The sequence below is a fragment of the Eleutherodactylus coqui genome, chromosome 2, assembly GCF_035609145.1.
Source record: "Eleutherodactylus coqui strain aEleCoq1 chromosome 2, aEleCoq1.hap1, whole genome shotgun sequence".
NCBI classification, from domain to species: domain Eukaryota; kingdom Metazoa; phylum Chordata; class Amphibia; order Anura; family Eleutherodactylidae; genus Eleutherodactylus; species Eleutherodactylus coqui.
Window position 1 is genome coordinate 175,592,152 of NC_089838.1, and position 16,442 is coordinate 175,608,593.

At 42.2% G+C, this 16,442-nt stretch overlaps 1 protein-coding gene across 1 annotated transcript in view; it reads left to right on the forward strand.

Moving 5' to 3' along the window:
• Window positions 1-16,442, forward strand: part of RELN (reelin) — a 655,909-nt gene that overhangs the window by 610,937 nt on the left and 28,530 nt on the right. The window contains exons 60-63 of the mRNA XM_066591974.1: window positions 1,307-1,464; window positions 7,561-7,780; window positions 7,870-8,067; window positions 8,789-8,887. Coding sequence (XP_066448071.1) covers window positions 1,307-1,464; window positions 7,561-7,780; window positions 7,870-8,067; window positions 8,789-8,887 — 675 coding nt within the window. The remainder of the gene's footprint in view (window positions 1-1,306; window positions 1,465-7,560; window positions 7,781-7,869; window positions 8,068-8,788; window positions 8,888-16,442) is intronic.

A 16,442-nucleotide genomic window follows, 5' to 3' on the forward strand; every position in this document is an offset into this window, starting at 1 on the left:
AACCCGGAGTAGACACTAGCATGAGCAAACTCATGTGAAGAACGCTACGATGTTACTGCGTTTGCAATGCGGGATTCTTAGGCTCGTTTCCGCAGCGCAAATGGCAATGTTGCATTGCGTTTTTCACTCTGCAGAGCCTAAGCTCAAAACCTGCAACATATGCGTGTTGCGATGTTGTAGAGTCTGCCATAAACTTTCATAGGCGAGAAGAAAAAATAAAAGAACCACGCAGAAAAATAGGACTGGCAAATGCGATATTAAAAAAATGCAATGCAAAGCTAATAACATCGCGGGTGGATAGAGACTCAATGAAATACATGTGTCCTTGATTTTCACAGGCTCACACTGTCTCGCAACGCAGCAATGTTCACGCCAGTGGGTAGCCACCCTAAAAATGTAGGCCTACTGTCTGCCACCTCAACACATATCATCTTTTGACACGACATATAAAATTGGCGACCGAAAACGGTTGCGTATGTGCTATTTTTTCTGGGGCGATCTTTTAGGTGCCCAAAAATCGTTCATCTGAATGAATACATTGGAATCCAATGGTTCGAATGGTCGCGATTTTTGGGCACAGTGCAGCAGACATGCTGCTCCACCATTCAGCACTTTTCCTTCACAACGTGGAAGTGCTGATTGGTGAGCAGGGAAAATTATATCCCTGAAATACCTCTGAAGACCCCTTTTAAAGGGGTTTTGTCTTTAAAAACAGAAATTCTATACTTATCTATTCTTCCCCCGTCAGTCTACTTACCAGATCTTCACCTCAACTATCTTCTCCTGTCTCCTGCAGTCCGGGGTCACTTCACCTTCCTCTGAGGTTACGTACATTTACAGGCCGTCTTCTTCCTACCAGCCAATGGACGTTACGTCACAGTTTACATGCCAACAGGGGGAGTGCCAATCTACAGCAGAGATTGCTCATGATATCAGAATTCCTTCCTAGGCAGTGAACGCTACAGTATAGGGACATAACCTTCACTGACCCGGCAGGAAGAAAATGCGAGGAATGCAGCCTTCATAACAATCTGGCCGACATGTGGTGAGGTGACCCCGGGGACTGCAGAAGCTCAGCGAGGAGAAGATGTGGTAAGAAGACTGACGGGGAAGAAATAGGTGAGTATCGGGTTTTTTGGGGGGTTTTTTATGACAAAACCCCTCTAAGTATTATTGAATTGACACATAGATTTTCTTGAATAAATAAGTGTGGGATAAAACCTTCTCTACAACTATGTCTTCTCATAGCTTTTATTACAGACGAACATTTTGCTAATAAGTTTGCACTGCTTTTGTTATCCCACAGCGCTACACAGTTTCGCTGGATTCAGAAAGGAGATGAGACAGAAAAGCAAAGTTGGGCTGTTGATCATGTGTATATCGGTGAAGCTTGCCCCAAGCTTTGTAGTGGACATGGATACTGTACAACTGGAGCTGTCTGCATATGCGATGAGGGATATCAAGGTAAATTTGTTTGAATAACAAAAAAATCAATATCAGAGTTGAGTACTTAAAGGGGGTGTACCACAAAAATCCAGCCCATAATTCTAAACTTTTTTAAATTTACACTTATTGAAAAAATATTTTTCTCAGAAGAATGTTAAAATAGCGCTACCTGCTGTTTCTATTGAACAGCTTTTTCTGTGTCTGGTCCACCTCAGTAAGTGTTCCAAGGTGGACACACTTACTCAGTCTTGCTTTTATGCAGTGGAGCAGAGGGAGAAGCAAGACTGGGCAGGTGGAATAATTACTGAGGTAGACACAGAATAGAAATAGCAGGTGGTGCTATCCTAACATTAGTCCTGGAATATCTGCACATAGAAACCTTATTTTAAATAAGTGTACATACAAATAAAGTTCATATTTATGTGCTGGATTTAAGGCCTCATGTCCACGGCACGCGAGGATTTCTATGTGGATTTTCGCAGCGGATGCATCATTATATTGATTTTTTTATTGCTTGCGGGATATCGTGGATGCCTTTTTTTTTCCTCGCAGATGTACGTGACTGCACTGCGGATCATATGCAACCCAGTCTCCCAGCCTTTCCCCCACCCCCCTAATTGATTTTAACCTTCAAACCCGCAGTGAATCCGCAAATGTATTTTAACCCTTTCTACCATATAATGTACTGAAAACCTTTTATAAAATTCTAAATGGAGGAAAATGGAAAAAAAATGACATTCCGACAACTTTCGGGTCCTCCAAGAAGCGATTGCTGGTCGACTGAACAGTATTGCTCTCCGATCTACCCCTACACAGGAGGGCGAATGACCAGACATTGCTGTCCATTGTCTGCCCTACCTGGAGAAGAAAAGGTGGCACGGCAGGGGTCCCTGCTGGAGGCAGGGAAGAAAGAAAGAAGATAGGTGAGTGTTTTTAATTATTTTTAAAAAGAAGTAGGTAAGTAAATAGGACTTCCCTTGCTGTCCTGCCACTGTACAAGAGTTCCCTCCTGTGTCACGCTGCCTGACAAGCTGTGTATTTGTCACATGTGGGGGGATATTCGCCACCGTGCAGTGTGTTGCGCCATGCGGCTTGTGTTATGCCTACGCTGGCCGCCTTGGGGCCGTGTTAGAGCTTGCTGCTGGGATCTGTTGTTCAGCTTGTTGTTTCTAACCAGCTCATCTTAACAGGTGTAGTTGATTGTGCTGGCTGGGTGTGGTGCTTCAGTCAACCAATCCCCAAAGTCTGTGCTCATATATATATATATATATATACCAGCTTTTTTTTGTCAGCCTTTGCTGGTTTTCCTCTTGAGCAGTCCTGTGTTCCTGCTTGTCTGGTGGCTCTGTTCTGGTATGTCCTGGTGTGAGCAGTGTCATTCTCCTGCATTTCTGTGCAGGTTCTCTTTTGTGTGAACTGTGTCATACTTCTGTATCTCTGTTCTGGTAGTCCTGGTGTGAATGGTGTCATTCTCCTGTGTGTCTGATGTATCCAGGAGAAACTGATTACTGCTGCCATGCGGCATGCCTGCAAACTGCTATGCGGCTTTAATGTGTAGCCACTTTGCAGGTTTTAATGTGGAGCTGCTATGCGACTTTAAGGTATAGCCACTATGCGGCATTAACTGTATACCTGCTGTGTGGCTTTAAGGTATAGCCGCTGTGCATGTAGGTGTAGGCGCTGTGCGGCATTAACTGTGTAGCCACTGCACGGTATTCATGTGTAGCTGTGTGTGTTCTGCATGCGGTCACATGGCTTGGTTTATGCCACCATGGGCATATATGTATTGGCCACTGCGCGTTTTATTGTGTTCATTTGCCGTTGGCCACCTGCCGGACCGCTTGACAAGCCCGGCCACTGCACCGAGGCGGCAGGTGTTTTTGTGTGTGGAGTGTCTCATATGGCAGGGGCTGTGGCTTGAAGATGAGAGGCCTGCTGTCCCCTCCTTGCACAGCTCTTGCCCCCCCCCCTCCCCCAATAGCTATGTGCCCTTTGCCTCCTCCTACAGGTCGACGGAGCAGTATTACTCTCCGATCTACCCCTACGCAGGATAGCGAACGACCAGACATTGCTGCCCGATCAACCTCACTGTGATTCTAGGCTTACTGAGACCGGTGGTACCTCTCATACTGGGAAGAGTACTTGCACAGGGATTATCTGGTACTGTGTGCGGTACGAGATTCACACCCTGCTAGAGATTATCTCATTTTACGAACAACTGGGTTCGAGCTAATTGCCTCAATGGCTCCGGCATTGCTGAGACCTGTGGTACCCTTCATTTGGAAAGAGTACTCGCACAGGGAGCCTCTGGACTCATCGCTCCTCATGTCTGCTCTGAACCGGGTTGAGCCTTGCCTATCGGTAGATCCCCTGTTGCCCCTCCTGCAGTTCCGTGCAGGCAGGCTTGGCGCAGTGTCTTGGGTCCAGGATGACATGCGGACAGGGGCAGCCAGGGCCACATATTATGTGCGCTCTCGCTACAATACAAGATTTACATCCAGCCAGAAAATATCTTGTTTTAGGAAAGACAGTGTTTCAACTAATTGCTAGCATGGCTCTGGCCTGCTGAGACTTGTAATACCCTCCATTTGGAAGGAGTATTCGCACAGGGAGTCTCTGGACTCATCGCTCCTCATGTCTGTTACAGACCAAGTTGAGCCTTGCCTAATGGCTAGCACATTAAGGGGTGCCGCCTGCAGTTCTCTGCAGGCAGCCTTGGTGCAGTGTCAATGTCCAGGATGACAGGCGACAGACACGTGCTATGTGTGCTCTCGATGCAGTAGCGAGATTGCAACCAGCCATGTTTGAACTGGTTATCAGCAGTACTCTAGGCTTGCCTTACCTAACGGCTAGCTTCCCTATGGTGGCCTGTCTGCAGTGTCCTTGTGGGCAGCTTTAGCGCTTTCCCCGCTTACAGGATGAGACGCAGGATGGGGCCGCCCAGAGCTGCATACTATGTGCGCTCGCCCCGCTACATGGGATTTACATCCAGTCAGTCAAAGAATATCTCATCTTTAGTTTAGTGGTAGACCGGGAGGTTCGCCCTCCAACAGGAGGCCTGAGGGCTGTAGATCCCTCTGGTCAGCTGTGACATGCTGAACCACCATTGGTCTGATCCCTCTCCAGGCAGCCTCAGAACCAAACCAACATCTAGTGCTTTCTAGGAAAACTGGACTGCTAGCTCAGACAGCCGTGTCCATGCGGACGTGGGTCACTCATGTCGTCAATGATGCATGAAATTATCCTGGTATGGTGGAGTCTGCCGCTGACCCTAAATGTGTATTTTAATTGTTTGGAGGAATAAAAGATCTTTTTATTGCACCATGGATGCTGCCTCTTCCAGTTCTTACATTGGTACTGCATTTGGGATCTCTGTTGGATCGGACCTATTATGGTGGCTGTGCATATGCCTGTCCAGCTAAATACAGCTTGAAAATTGTGCTGTTGGCATCTCTCATCTTGCTGCAGGAGTACTCTGTAGTCAGAGCAGTCTACAACTTCGCTCCTACAGTGTTTCTCCACGTAGCCTTCCTACACAGGTAAGAGCACCTTCCAGGAGACAAAGCATTTAATCAGATGGAGTTAGTAGCGCACTGTGATCGTCCTGTGCTATTTGCTCCTGCAGGATTGCTTGCAGGAGACCTTGAAGCTGTATACACTAATACTGATTTCAATTCTTGGCTCTCACCCTCAGGACTCTGGAGGGTTCCACAAAGAGACCAGTGAGACTCCCGTCCAGGGGTAGTTTGGCTGCTATGCCACATTTTATGGTGCCTCGTTGGAATCATGCCGTGGCAGTGACATCTTGGTAGAGAGCCACCCTGGCTTGACAACCCACAGATGCCTTTTTCCTAGGCCTAGAGTTCTTAAGGGTCCGTGGGCTTCATGCAGAAGGTGGAGGCTGTGGCCATTCTCACAGTCTCAGAAGGCTGATACTAATGGTAATTTTGAGCCATGTGTCTCTATCTCCCATTCCCTATGGCAGCAGTAGCTCCCATGCATTCACCTGGGATGCTTCCTACTAATCCTTCAACAGCAGTGCTGTCGTTACGACAACCTGTCTAGCCGGGTGTTTACAGTCTGGATTTCAGTGGACCCTGACGTTCAACTAGGTAGCCTGCTAGAAGGCCCCCAGCTCTTTTAAGATTTCACCCCCCTTTCTGAAGGTGCTGATGTCATGTCCAGCTCACCCAGTCTACTAGTCTCTCTTCTAAGTGTAGGGCGCTATCGGGCAAAAGGTTCTTTGTCATCAAAAGAAGGTCGATATCATCCTGTTGCACTGCATGTGGTATCTTGGCACCATGTTAATGAAGTCCAGTCTCATTGGACGAGCCAGTCACAAATGGGCTTTGTCGTAATTCGCAAATTTACCTCTCTAGTGGCATTCTTCAGATGCTCTGGCTCTCTGCGGGTGCTCCCGACAACACAAGTGGATCTTTGAGTTTTTGAAGTGGGTTGCTCGCACTGGCGCTGCTTCGCGGCAGTGCAGGGTTCTCATTCCAGAGACATCCTATGTTCAGGCTGTGTTACAACACATATTTCTCAGACAGCGGGTGTCTCGTTGAAAGCTACTAGTCGGGAACCTTTTTCCAGATGAGGGGAGGGGACTATTTTTCAGGCCCATTTATGCTCAGTCTCTAAGCACCCATTAATGCTAGTCGCGGTTAAAGAGCTGATTGCGCTTCCTTACACATGCGGCATATTACATTTTCCCACCACTTGGGTACTGCTCTGGAACGTCCCAAGATCAAAGCTATATCCCCCAATGATACAGACAAGAAACTAGATTTTTGTAAAGAACTTACCGTAAAATCTCTCTCGTCATGTTCATTGGGGGATACAGCAAGCCCTGCAAAAATCAAGCCCTCTCACAGCTCAGTTAATGGTGAAATAAAAAGTAAGGTTCTCAGAATATTACAATTAAAAGTAATTTTTGTTTAACCCCTTAAGGACCAAGCTGTTTTGTACCTTAAGGACCAGACACTTCTTAGGGATTTTACCCATGTGGCGGTTTTACTGCCGTATTTTGTTTCCTTTAGCTACCAAAACTATTTTTGATACGTTTTTTTTCCCCATGATATATAGGGCAATTTTTTTTATTTAAATATCTTTTTCACTAACTTTTTTTCTGTTTTTTAGTTTTATTGGGGGTAAAATGCTAAAAAAATATTTTTTTAACATTTATATATATATATTTTCTTATTTAGTATATTTATGCTAAAATAAGGTTCAGGAACTCGTTCCTGCAATTGTTTCGGATGTTTTGATATATAATATGTATGGTTTTGTTTTACAGGGCGCATGCGGTGACTCTTTTGGTTGGCGTTGGCTTTGTGTTAGTTTTTTCTTATGTATATATTGTTGTATTCTGCAATTTTTATTTACTTATTTATGTAATTATGTTTTATATCCCCCATGACGTCATGTAAGACATCTGGGAGACATTCACTTTTTTTTTAATTTGACACTTTCCCACTGTAGCTGGGGCATCCATAGGAGCCCCAGGTACAAGGGAAAACAACCCCTGTGGTGACATTAGTCACTGGCAGAGTCGGCCACAGTCTAGTGTGACCCTCCAGCTCTGCTGTAGCAGGGAACCCTCCTGCCTTCTCCGGTTACTAACGGCTGACAACCCGTCCTGTCTGGTTGATTGCAGAGCAGGAGGCTTAAAGCCCTGCCGTAATTTTACTATCGGCAAGGTTTTAAGCCCAGGACCAGGTGCCGTATATTTTCTGCGCCTGGTCCTTAATAGGTTAAAAAATGTAGTAGAACAATATAGAAATTTTGTATCTCCATGATTGGACTGACCCACAGAATAAAATGAAAATCATTTTTGTCGCACCATGAATGTAAAAACTAACCAATTCCCCTGAAAATGGCACAATTGCATTTTTTTTCCATTTCACTCTAGTTAGAAAATATTTACAGTTTTTTTCACTGCATTAAATGGTATCATTTATATTTAAGGAAAAAAAACTGCTTTTAAAATGGTTAAGTATTTAAATATGTGCTAGATGATAAAATGCCACTTTTGTAACCAGGATATTCTTGAGGGCAAATAGGATCTTATGTTAGACAAACAGTTAAAAATGATGTTTTGGGGATTTTTTGCAGGGGATGATTGTTCGTTGTTTAACCATGACCTCCCAAGCTCCATTAAAGATAATTTTGAATCAGAAAAGGTGACAGAAATTAATTGGGAAAATATTCAAGGAGGCACAATTGGAAATGGATGTGGTCAACTTGCACCTTATGCTCATGGAGATTCCCTTTATTTTAACGGGTGCCAAATAAGACAGGCCATAACAAAACCACTTGATCTTACCCGTGCCAGGTAGGACTGATTCTGACTTGCACTAACACACTATATGTCAATAGATAAATTGTCCTCTAAGTAAACTTGGTGTCTTCTTCTCTTAACAGCAAAATAATGTTTGTGCTTCAGATCGGAAGCATTGCCCAAACAGGGAGCTGCAATACTAACTTAAGCGATGCAAACACTGTAGATAAAGCAGTGCTATTACAGTATAGTGTAAATAATGGGATAACATGGCAAGTCATTGCACAGCACCAGCCAAAAGACTTCATACAAGCACAAAGAGTGTCTTATAATATTCCACTGTAAGTAACTATTTTTCTTCTGATATTTTCAAGCCATAATGTTCTTAAAAGGTTTTTCAGGGAAAACACATTGAGGGCCTATCCTTACACCATGGACCACCAGGTATCAGCAGAACAGAATGGTCAAAGCACTCGAGCGCCATATTTTCTTTAATGCTTCTCCAGTAACAACTACTAATCTTTCTGTGGTTGTGCCTGGTACTGCAGATCAGCCCTGTTCATTAGAACAGACATACCAGATTTGCTGTATGGCCAAAGAAGAAGCAGCAATACTCCAGTTCTTTTGGTTAGTGGGAGTCCATGGCGTGGGACCTCATAAACCACATATCAATGGCTTACTCTAATGATAGGCTAGCAGCGTATTTTGCAAAAAAATGTAGGACAGTTTTGCAAAGGATTAGGGCACCAAGGAATGCACTAATCCTACAGTTCATCTTTAATTTATTTAAAATGACAGGGTGGACCATGGAAAAGTAGCCACGCTCTTATCAACGCTGTTTAAAAAAAATCTTTCTTGCGCATAACAATTAATTACCTCAGTAGTATTAGATATTAAATCTGTTCTGTGTTTAATTGCTATTGGCAACAAAGACACATTTTCCATTAGGCAACTTTCATAGTGTCGGGATCAGAGGCAGACTACTTTTACGTAGCCCATCCTGCAGTACAAACTTGTGATGTACGATGATCTACAGTGAATCTTGCTTTTATTTTGCTACAGAGAAGCCCGTATGAAAGGAGTCCTATTACGGTGGTGGCAACCTCGCCACAGTGGATCAGGCCATGATCAGTGGGCTTTGGATCATGTAGAAGTTGTACTGTGAGTATCTGCTTTGCTCATATATCTGTTAAATAGAAACATTCCAACTCCATCGCTAGAGTTTAAAGTCATTCATCTGTCCCTGTGTGGATATGTAAGTATCCACCTTTCACACACATGCTAACCACTGTACATTCTACTGGCCAAACTAACCACGTTTTTCAATTTATACCAGAAAATGTAATTCAGACATGTCTTAGAAGTTAGATCTATGGCGTCAAACAGGTGGGGCCTTCACAGATCCTGAGAATGAGTAGATCTTGGCTATAAAAATCAGGAGACCATCTTTGTTGAAATGAATAGAATTTAGGAAAAACTTCATGTACTCTGTCACTTCATGTATATTTATCTCTCCATTGATAGTCGTCAAGGCTGACTAGTTCACATGTTTGCTGGGCGCCACATCTGCCAAAAAGTGGCCCATTAGGCTGCTGGTACACAGGCATTAGCTGCCACCACCAACAATTACATTTTACAGCTGACTACCAAGCTAAATCTGAAATTGCAACTTGAAACAATTACAAGTCCAGGTTCAGCCTAGCAAAATAGGACTGCTAGTGGCAGCAGCTAATACTCTTCTACTAACACCCTTTGGCAGGATTCATTCGGTTGTATTGTGTGTTGCTCTCAAATCTCAGGTTCAACTCACATTGGACAGCACACAGACACAAGTGCTGCCTGATCTGCATGGACACTGCACATTATATGTCCCTTTTTTGTCAGTGAATACCAACAAGAATAGGACATGCAGCAATTTTCTTTCTCTCAATCAGTCCATGTGAAAAATGACTTGTATATAGGCCTCATAGGCTATAATGGGGCTGTGTGCTAGTTGTGGAATACATGGATGGCACATGGCCTTAAAACATGGCTGTCTGAATAAGGCTTTAGACTTTGACATATCTGATTAAAATATCATGAGTCTTTTTGGGACAATTCCACCATACAAGATTTATTAAATATATTCTGCAAATTGTTATTTTAGCTCTTACAAACTGGCTTTGACCTAGTAGGCTTAGAGCGTTCCACGTTAAAAAGGTCCTTTATTAAGAGTAATCTTTTTGCATGTTAGATCTTTTTATAAGGGCAAAAAGGCCAAAAAAGATTAATGATACATTGCAATTAATTGTGGATACTATCTTATTTATTAAGTGATTCAGGTTTTTCATGCATCAATTTTTGGGTTCTCAAGCTCAGAATACACACCAACGACATTTCTGCAAAGTTTTTTTTAAAATTTTTTTATGGATGATTGAGAGATATAATATGTTCTATTTCTGAGAAAGCATGTTATGTGAATAATTTAACACTGCAAACCGTTTCGAAATATGAAGTGATAGTACTGACCCCTATGATACCCTGCTAGTAACAGTGACCTAATCTGAGTACTCTATTTTCGATCATGAGCCAGTTACTTACCCACGTATACTCATTTTACCCCAGTTCAAGCATTCTCATTTGATGTACTAACCTTTTGGAAAAAATCAAGATATATGACATCTAACAACTCTTCCTGGTGCAGTCTCGAACTTCTGATCAGTTTATATGAGGAGACATAGTGTGACAGGGCCTCATAAATCCATGCTGATAAGAAGTTATACTTATGAGCACCACATTTGCTATTCACTAGTTCTATCTAATAGGCCCTGTCCATACAGAATCATTAAACAAAAAGGAGAATGGTGTTAGCTCACCTGGATAAACACTGCAATGTGATCTTGGTGCATGTAAACAGGTTGCCTCTGTAGATGCAAATACTTGGAGAAAGTCCAGCACATCACGTGAAAAAGCTTTATTATACAAAATAACAGGAGTAAAAACCATACATAGGTCTACAATATTCAACACGTTTCAAGCAATAGCTCTTATTCATGGCATGTTGTATATCTATAAAATCATTAAATATTGGAAATAAGGCTCTGTCTATCACATTACCTAATTCCTTTAGAGCTCAGGGTGTAGTCTAGATGACTTGTTTATTTTAATCTTTTTAAGGTGGTGCTGCACTTCTTCCTGGGTTAGACAGGTGACATTCAACTGAGAGTTTACTTCATCACTCTGTATGTTAATTGATATTTCATTTTGCTCTGTGAATACAGCGAAGAAAAAAATGTTTAACCTTCCATGAGATGCAACTGATCTGTCAGGCACAGCGCACGCATTTTGCTGTCGTCTTCCGAAGCTAGGCAGCATTGGCGATTGTTCGGTCCAGTAGCTGTCCCTTTTTACTTGCTGTTCATAACCGTCTTCACCAGTTTCCTCTCAGTCTTTTCCAGGAGAAGTTATTCGAGTTTTGATCTGACAATTTTCTTAACTTTAATTCATTTTTTTACATGACAATGGTATTTGGTATTGAGTATCAGATTTACTTACAATTTTCTAATAATTAAAATTAGTTAGGACCCAAGGGTATTATTTTCAATTTGGAAACATCGCTCACGGGATTCAAATCACAGCATGCATAGGTCATCAATAGTTTTTGCCCAAAAAAGTACTTTAAATCGAGACCCTACACCAGTGATGGCGAACCTTTTAGAGACAGAGTGCCCAAACTGCAACCCAAAACTCACTTATTTACTACAAAGTGCCAACACGTCAGGGGGCGGGGCTTATCACGATGTATGATTTTACCCCCATCGTTCTAAAAAGGACAGGGTCACTATTATCGCTGTGGGGAGGGTCGCTATTATCGCTGGGTTATGTTTACATGTGGCAGAAATGGGCAGGGTTATTTAAAAAAAGACAGCGTGCAGATTTTGACTGCTTTTTGGATGTGGAAATACTGCAGAATGTCCTCAGCGGAAAATACTGTGGAAAGGCCTAACTACTTTCTTAATGTGGCTGATCTTTGTACTGTATAAAATTACGGTAAAGTATTAAAGAAGTTAACTCTGTCCTGTGCTTCAGTCTTTCCATGACTATTCCAAGAAGGTGACTGCTGTTACCCTTCCTCCTCAAATTTATAGTGCCACAGTATCTTAATTAGGCTATGGTCTGGACTCTGACTTGTCCATTCTGAAACACAAATCTTTTTCAACCATTGTTCAGTTTATTTATTTTTTGTACTTTGGGTTATTGTTTTGATGCATCACAAAAGCTCTTTTACATCTTAAGGTCATGTACTGATGGCATTGGTCATTGCCCTGTAAAATGTTTTAATACACTTTAGAATTCATTGTTACCCAAGTGGTTGCAAGGCATCTAGGCCCCGAGGCAACAAAGCTGTGCTAAACTATGATTATCTCTCCACCGTGCTTAACAGTTGGGATGAGTTTTTGGTGTTGGTGTACACTGTTCTTTTAGCTCCAAACATAGCGTTGTGCATTTGTACTAAAAAGTTCCCCTTTTGTCTCATTTGTCCATAGAATATTTTCCCAGAAGTGTTGTGGAAGATCCAAGTGCTCTCGGGCAAACTTGAGGCAGGCCACAATATTTTTTTGGACAGCAGCAACTCACTTGGTTGTGTCCTTCCATTAAAACCAATCTTGTTCAGTGTTTTTTCTAATTGTGGACACATGAACAGAGTTTTGCACTTTGTAGAGTCTTCTGTAGGTCTTTTCGGTTACCCTTAGGTTCTTTATCACCTCCTTCAGGATGCCTGCTCTGCTCTTTGAGTGATTTCAACAGGATGTCTACGCCTGAATTCTCTGTTAGTAGATAATATGTCTAACTGTGGATTGATACTTCTCTATGACATGTCCTGTGTGTGGAATGTTGAAGGTTCTTTGCATTTAAGCATGGTTCACAGTAACCCGTCTTTCTTAAGAACAGATTTGACCAAACTTTGTGTGCCTTTATTAAAGAAGCAAAACACCTGTGACACTCACACTTCTAATCTCATCTCCTTAACCCTTTTCCACTCCAGGACGTACATTTACGTCCTGGAGCATTGGGGTATGTATGCAGAGAGGTCGCAGGGCGACCTCTCTGCATGCAGCGCGGGCGTCAACTGTTTACTACAGCTGACACCCGCAGGCAATAGCTGCGATCAGCTGTTCGCGGCTATTAACCCTTTAAATGCCGCTGTCAATTCTGACAGTGGCATTTAAAGCCCCCGAATGCTGTTCGGGGGTCCCGTATGGCCACCCTGTGGTGGGATCGGGGGAGCCGTGCAGGTGTCATGGCTGCCGGGGGCCTTCTGAAAGGCCCCAGGGCTGCCTTGAGAGACTGCCTGTCAGAATGCAGTATGATGTAATGCTATAGCATTACGTCATACTACAGGAGCGATCAAAGTATCGCATATTGTAGTCCCCCAGAGGGACTTAAAAGTAAAGTGAAAAAAAGAGCAATAAAGTTTTTTTAATTGTAAAAATAAATAAATAAAATAACAAAAGTTTAAATCACCCCCCCTTTTGCATATCTATAATTAAAAAGTCTTAATAATAAAATAAAAATACATATTTGGTATCGCCGCGTCCGTAAAAGTCCGATCTATCAAAGTAGTGCATTATTTACCCCGTACGGTGAACGTTGTCCGAAAAAAAAAAAAAGAACGCCAGAAATGCACTGTTTAAGTCACCCTGTCTTCTAGAAAAAAACGCAATAAAAAGCGCTCAAAAAGTTGTACGTATTCCGAATTAGTACGAATTAGAACGGAAACTACACGACTTCCCGCAAAAAATGAGCCATCACTGAACTACATCGACGAAAAAATAAAGTTATTGCGTGCACAAAATGACCGCAGAAAATAATTTAAAAAAATTAAATGTCTTTGAAAAAAAATAGTACAGTAAAAAAAAAAATATACAAGTTTGGTATCGTAGTAATCGTACTGACCCATAGAATAAAGTTATGTCATTTTTGTTGCAGTTTGTGCACTGTAGAAACAAGACGCACTGAAAGATGGTGGAATGTCTGTTTTTTTGTATTTTTTTTTCATTTTACTCCACTTAGAATTAAAAAAAAAAATTTCAGTACATTATGTGGTACATTAAATAGTACCCTTAAAACCTACAACTCGTCCTGCAAAAAAACAAGCCCTCATACAGTGACGTTGATGGATAAATAAAGGAGTTATGAATTTTTTAAGGGGGCGAGGAAAAAACGAAAATGGGGGGGGGGGGGAGGGCCGCATCATGAAGGGGTTAAAGGGGTTGGTCACCTCTCAACTATTAATGACCTATAAACAAACAGCAATTTCACCATTGTTTTTTAGGATTTATTTTTATGGTATTCACCATATGGTATAAATATTTTGTTAACTCTATTTGTAGGTCATCACGGTTATGACAACACCATATATAGAGAGGTTTTATTGTGTTTTGCTAATTTTACACAAAATAAACACTTTTTAACTAAATACTTTTTTGTGCTGCCACATTCCAAGAGCATATTTATTTTTCCTTCAACAAAGTAGTATGAGGGATTGTTTTTTCCAGGATGACTTGTAGTTTCTGTTGGTACCATTTTGAGGTATATGACATTTTGATTATTTTTTATTCCTGTTTTGGGGAAGCAAGATCAACAGAAAACGGCTATTTTGACTTTTTTTTTTACAGAATTGGCTGGATAAATAATGTACGGGTAGTTATGGATGTGGCGGTACCTATTATGTGCAATTTTTTTTCTTTTTTCAATATTTAAAGCCTTATGTAAGGGGGGAAAAAATATCTTAAAGTTTTTGTAAAAATGTTGCAGATGCTGCAGACAGCAATGACTTCAGTATCTGCAGGCTTCAATGGTACAGATGAGTGATTAGATGCACAAGTCTGTGTTCTGCCTTTCCAGAACCAGATAATGTTATTTTGGATGACTTGGAGAATTTCCTTGCAGCAATGAATCTAGTGTTTGATGACCCTAACCGTTGTGTCACTACAGGGAGAGCTTTATGTAAGCTTTGCCAGGGAATGGCGCTTAGTTGTTGAATATACCCAACTTTATAATGATTATATGGAACCTCCCTTACTAGTCAATTCCACACTGCTTCGATTCCGGGTACCCGCTCAATGCAGGCAGATATAATCCAGGGATCAATTTCTGCTGCAGAGAAATGTCAATACATTGCAGAAATATTATACTACTGGTATCATTGTGGAAAACCTGGAGATTATGTTCTTGACTGCCCTATTAGACCACAAAGGTCAGTTGCTGTGATAGAACTCAAACAGAATTCTGCATCATGTTCCAATTGTGATTCACTAAGCTTAGTGACACAGCCCTTATTATTTTTCATCATACCCATTCAACTCACTTATGTATCTTACAAGTTTGGGCCCTTTTACACTATACGATTTTCATGCAGATTCTTGCTGGTTAGCATGGTTTTGAGCTGGTTATGAGAAAACCAATTGTATATTTAGTTGAAGTACTGTGAATCTGAGCACTCAAAGATTCAGTTTTTGAGGTTCATACTTTACGCCAAGGTTGTGCATGTCCTGGAAAGGTTCCACCTGTATTAGACTGGAAAACACCCAGCAATATGAAGAAAAATCAAAGATTTGTAGGCTTTGCCAATTTCTATTGCAAGTTTATTAAAAACTTCTCAAAGATTATTGGCCCAATAATGCAACTTACTCAAAAAGCAATTCCACTTAGGCCTCATGTCCATGGGCAAATTCGGATTTAAAATCCGCTGCGTTTTTACTGGACGCGGATCCACGACCCATAGGGATGCAATAGACACCCACAGGTAGTTAAATACCTGCGGATGTGATTTTTCCCTGCAGGCGCGGGCCCGCGTGCAGGAAAAAATCCGGACATGCTCCATTCAGGCGTGGGTCTCCCGCGGGGACGGCTCCCGCAGGCTTCTATTGAGGCCTATGGAAGCCATCCGGATCCCCGGGAGACCCACGCCTGAATTAAACTCACCTGCTCCGGGCGATGCAGGTCTTCCTTCTTTCGCGGCCGGAAACTTCTTTCTTCGGCCCGGTGGATGTCCCCGGCGCATGCACGCGGCACGCAGCCAACGTGCCGAGCACATCCGCCAGGCCAAAGAAAGAAGACCCGGCCGTGACGGAAGAAAGACAGGCACGGACCGCTATGGGTAAATTTATTCTGATTTTCTAGCATCATGTCCGCGAGGCAAGAGGGACCCGCTACGGATTCTCCATGGAGAATCCGTAGTGGGCCTCATTTTCCCCGTGGACATGAGGCCTTAAGTGGTATACAATTGCTATTGTTACATCTACCAAATAAAGACACTTTTTTACTTTTGCTACTATCTTGGTTGCTTCAAATTTGGCAGTCGGAGTTGATAAGCAGCTGCGTCATCCATGTGCCCTTTTCTCTTGGCACATGTTACCCTCCAAAAGTAACTATTAAACTGGAAAAAGGAATTGTTTTCAATTAAGAAGGCCCTTGTGGAATGGAAGCATCATCTTGAAGGTGCTTCTTATACTGAGCAAGTTCTTCCTGAGTATCTAAATCTTAAGTTTATTAGATCAGTTAAGAGACTTTCTGGCAGACAGGCATGATTTTGCTAGATTATAATTTCCTGCATGCCTGGATCCGATAATAGGTAAATGCTCTGTCTAGTGTCTAGTTCTTGGAGACCCCACAAGATTGTATACCAGAGACCACCATTCTACCTTCTAAAAACATTGTGGGGGTCAACTTT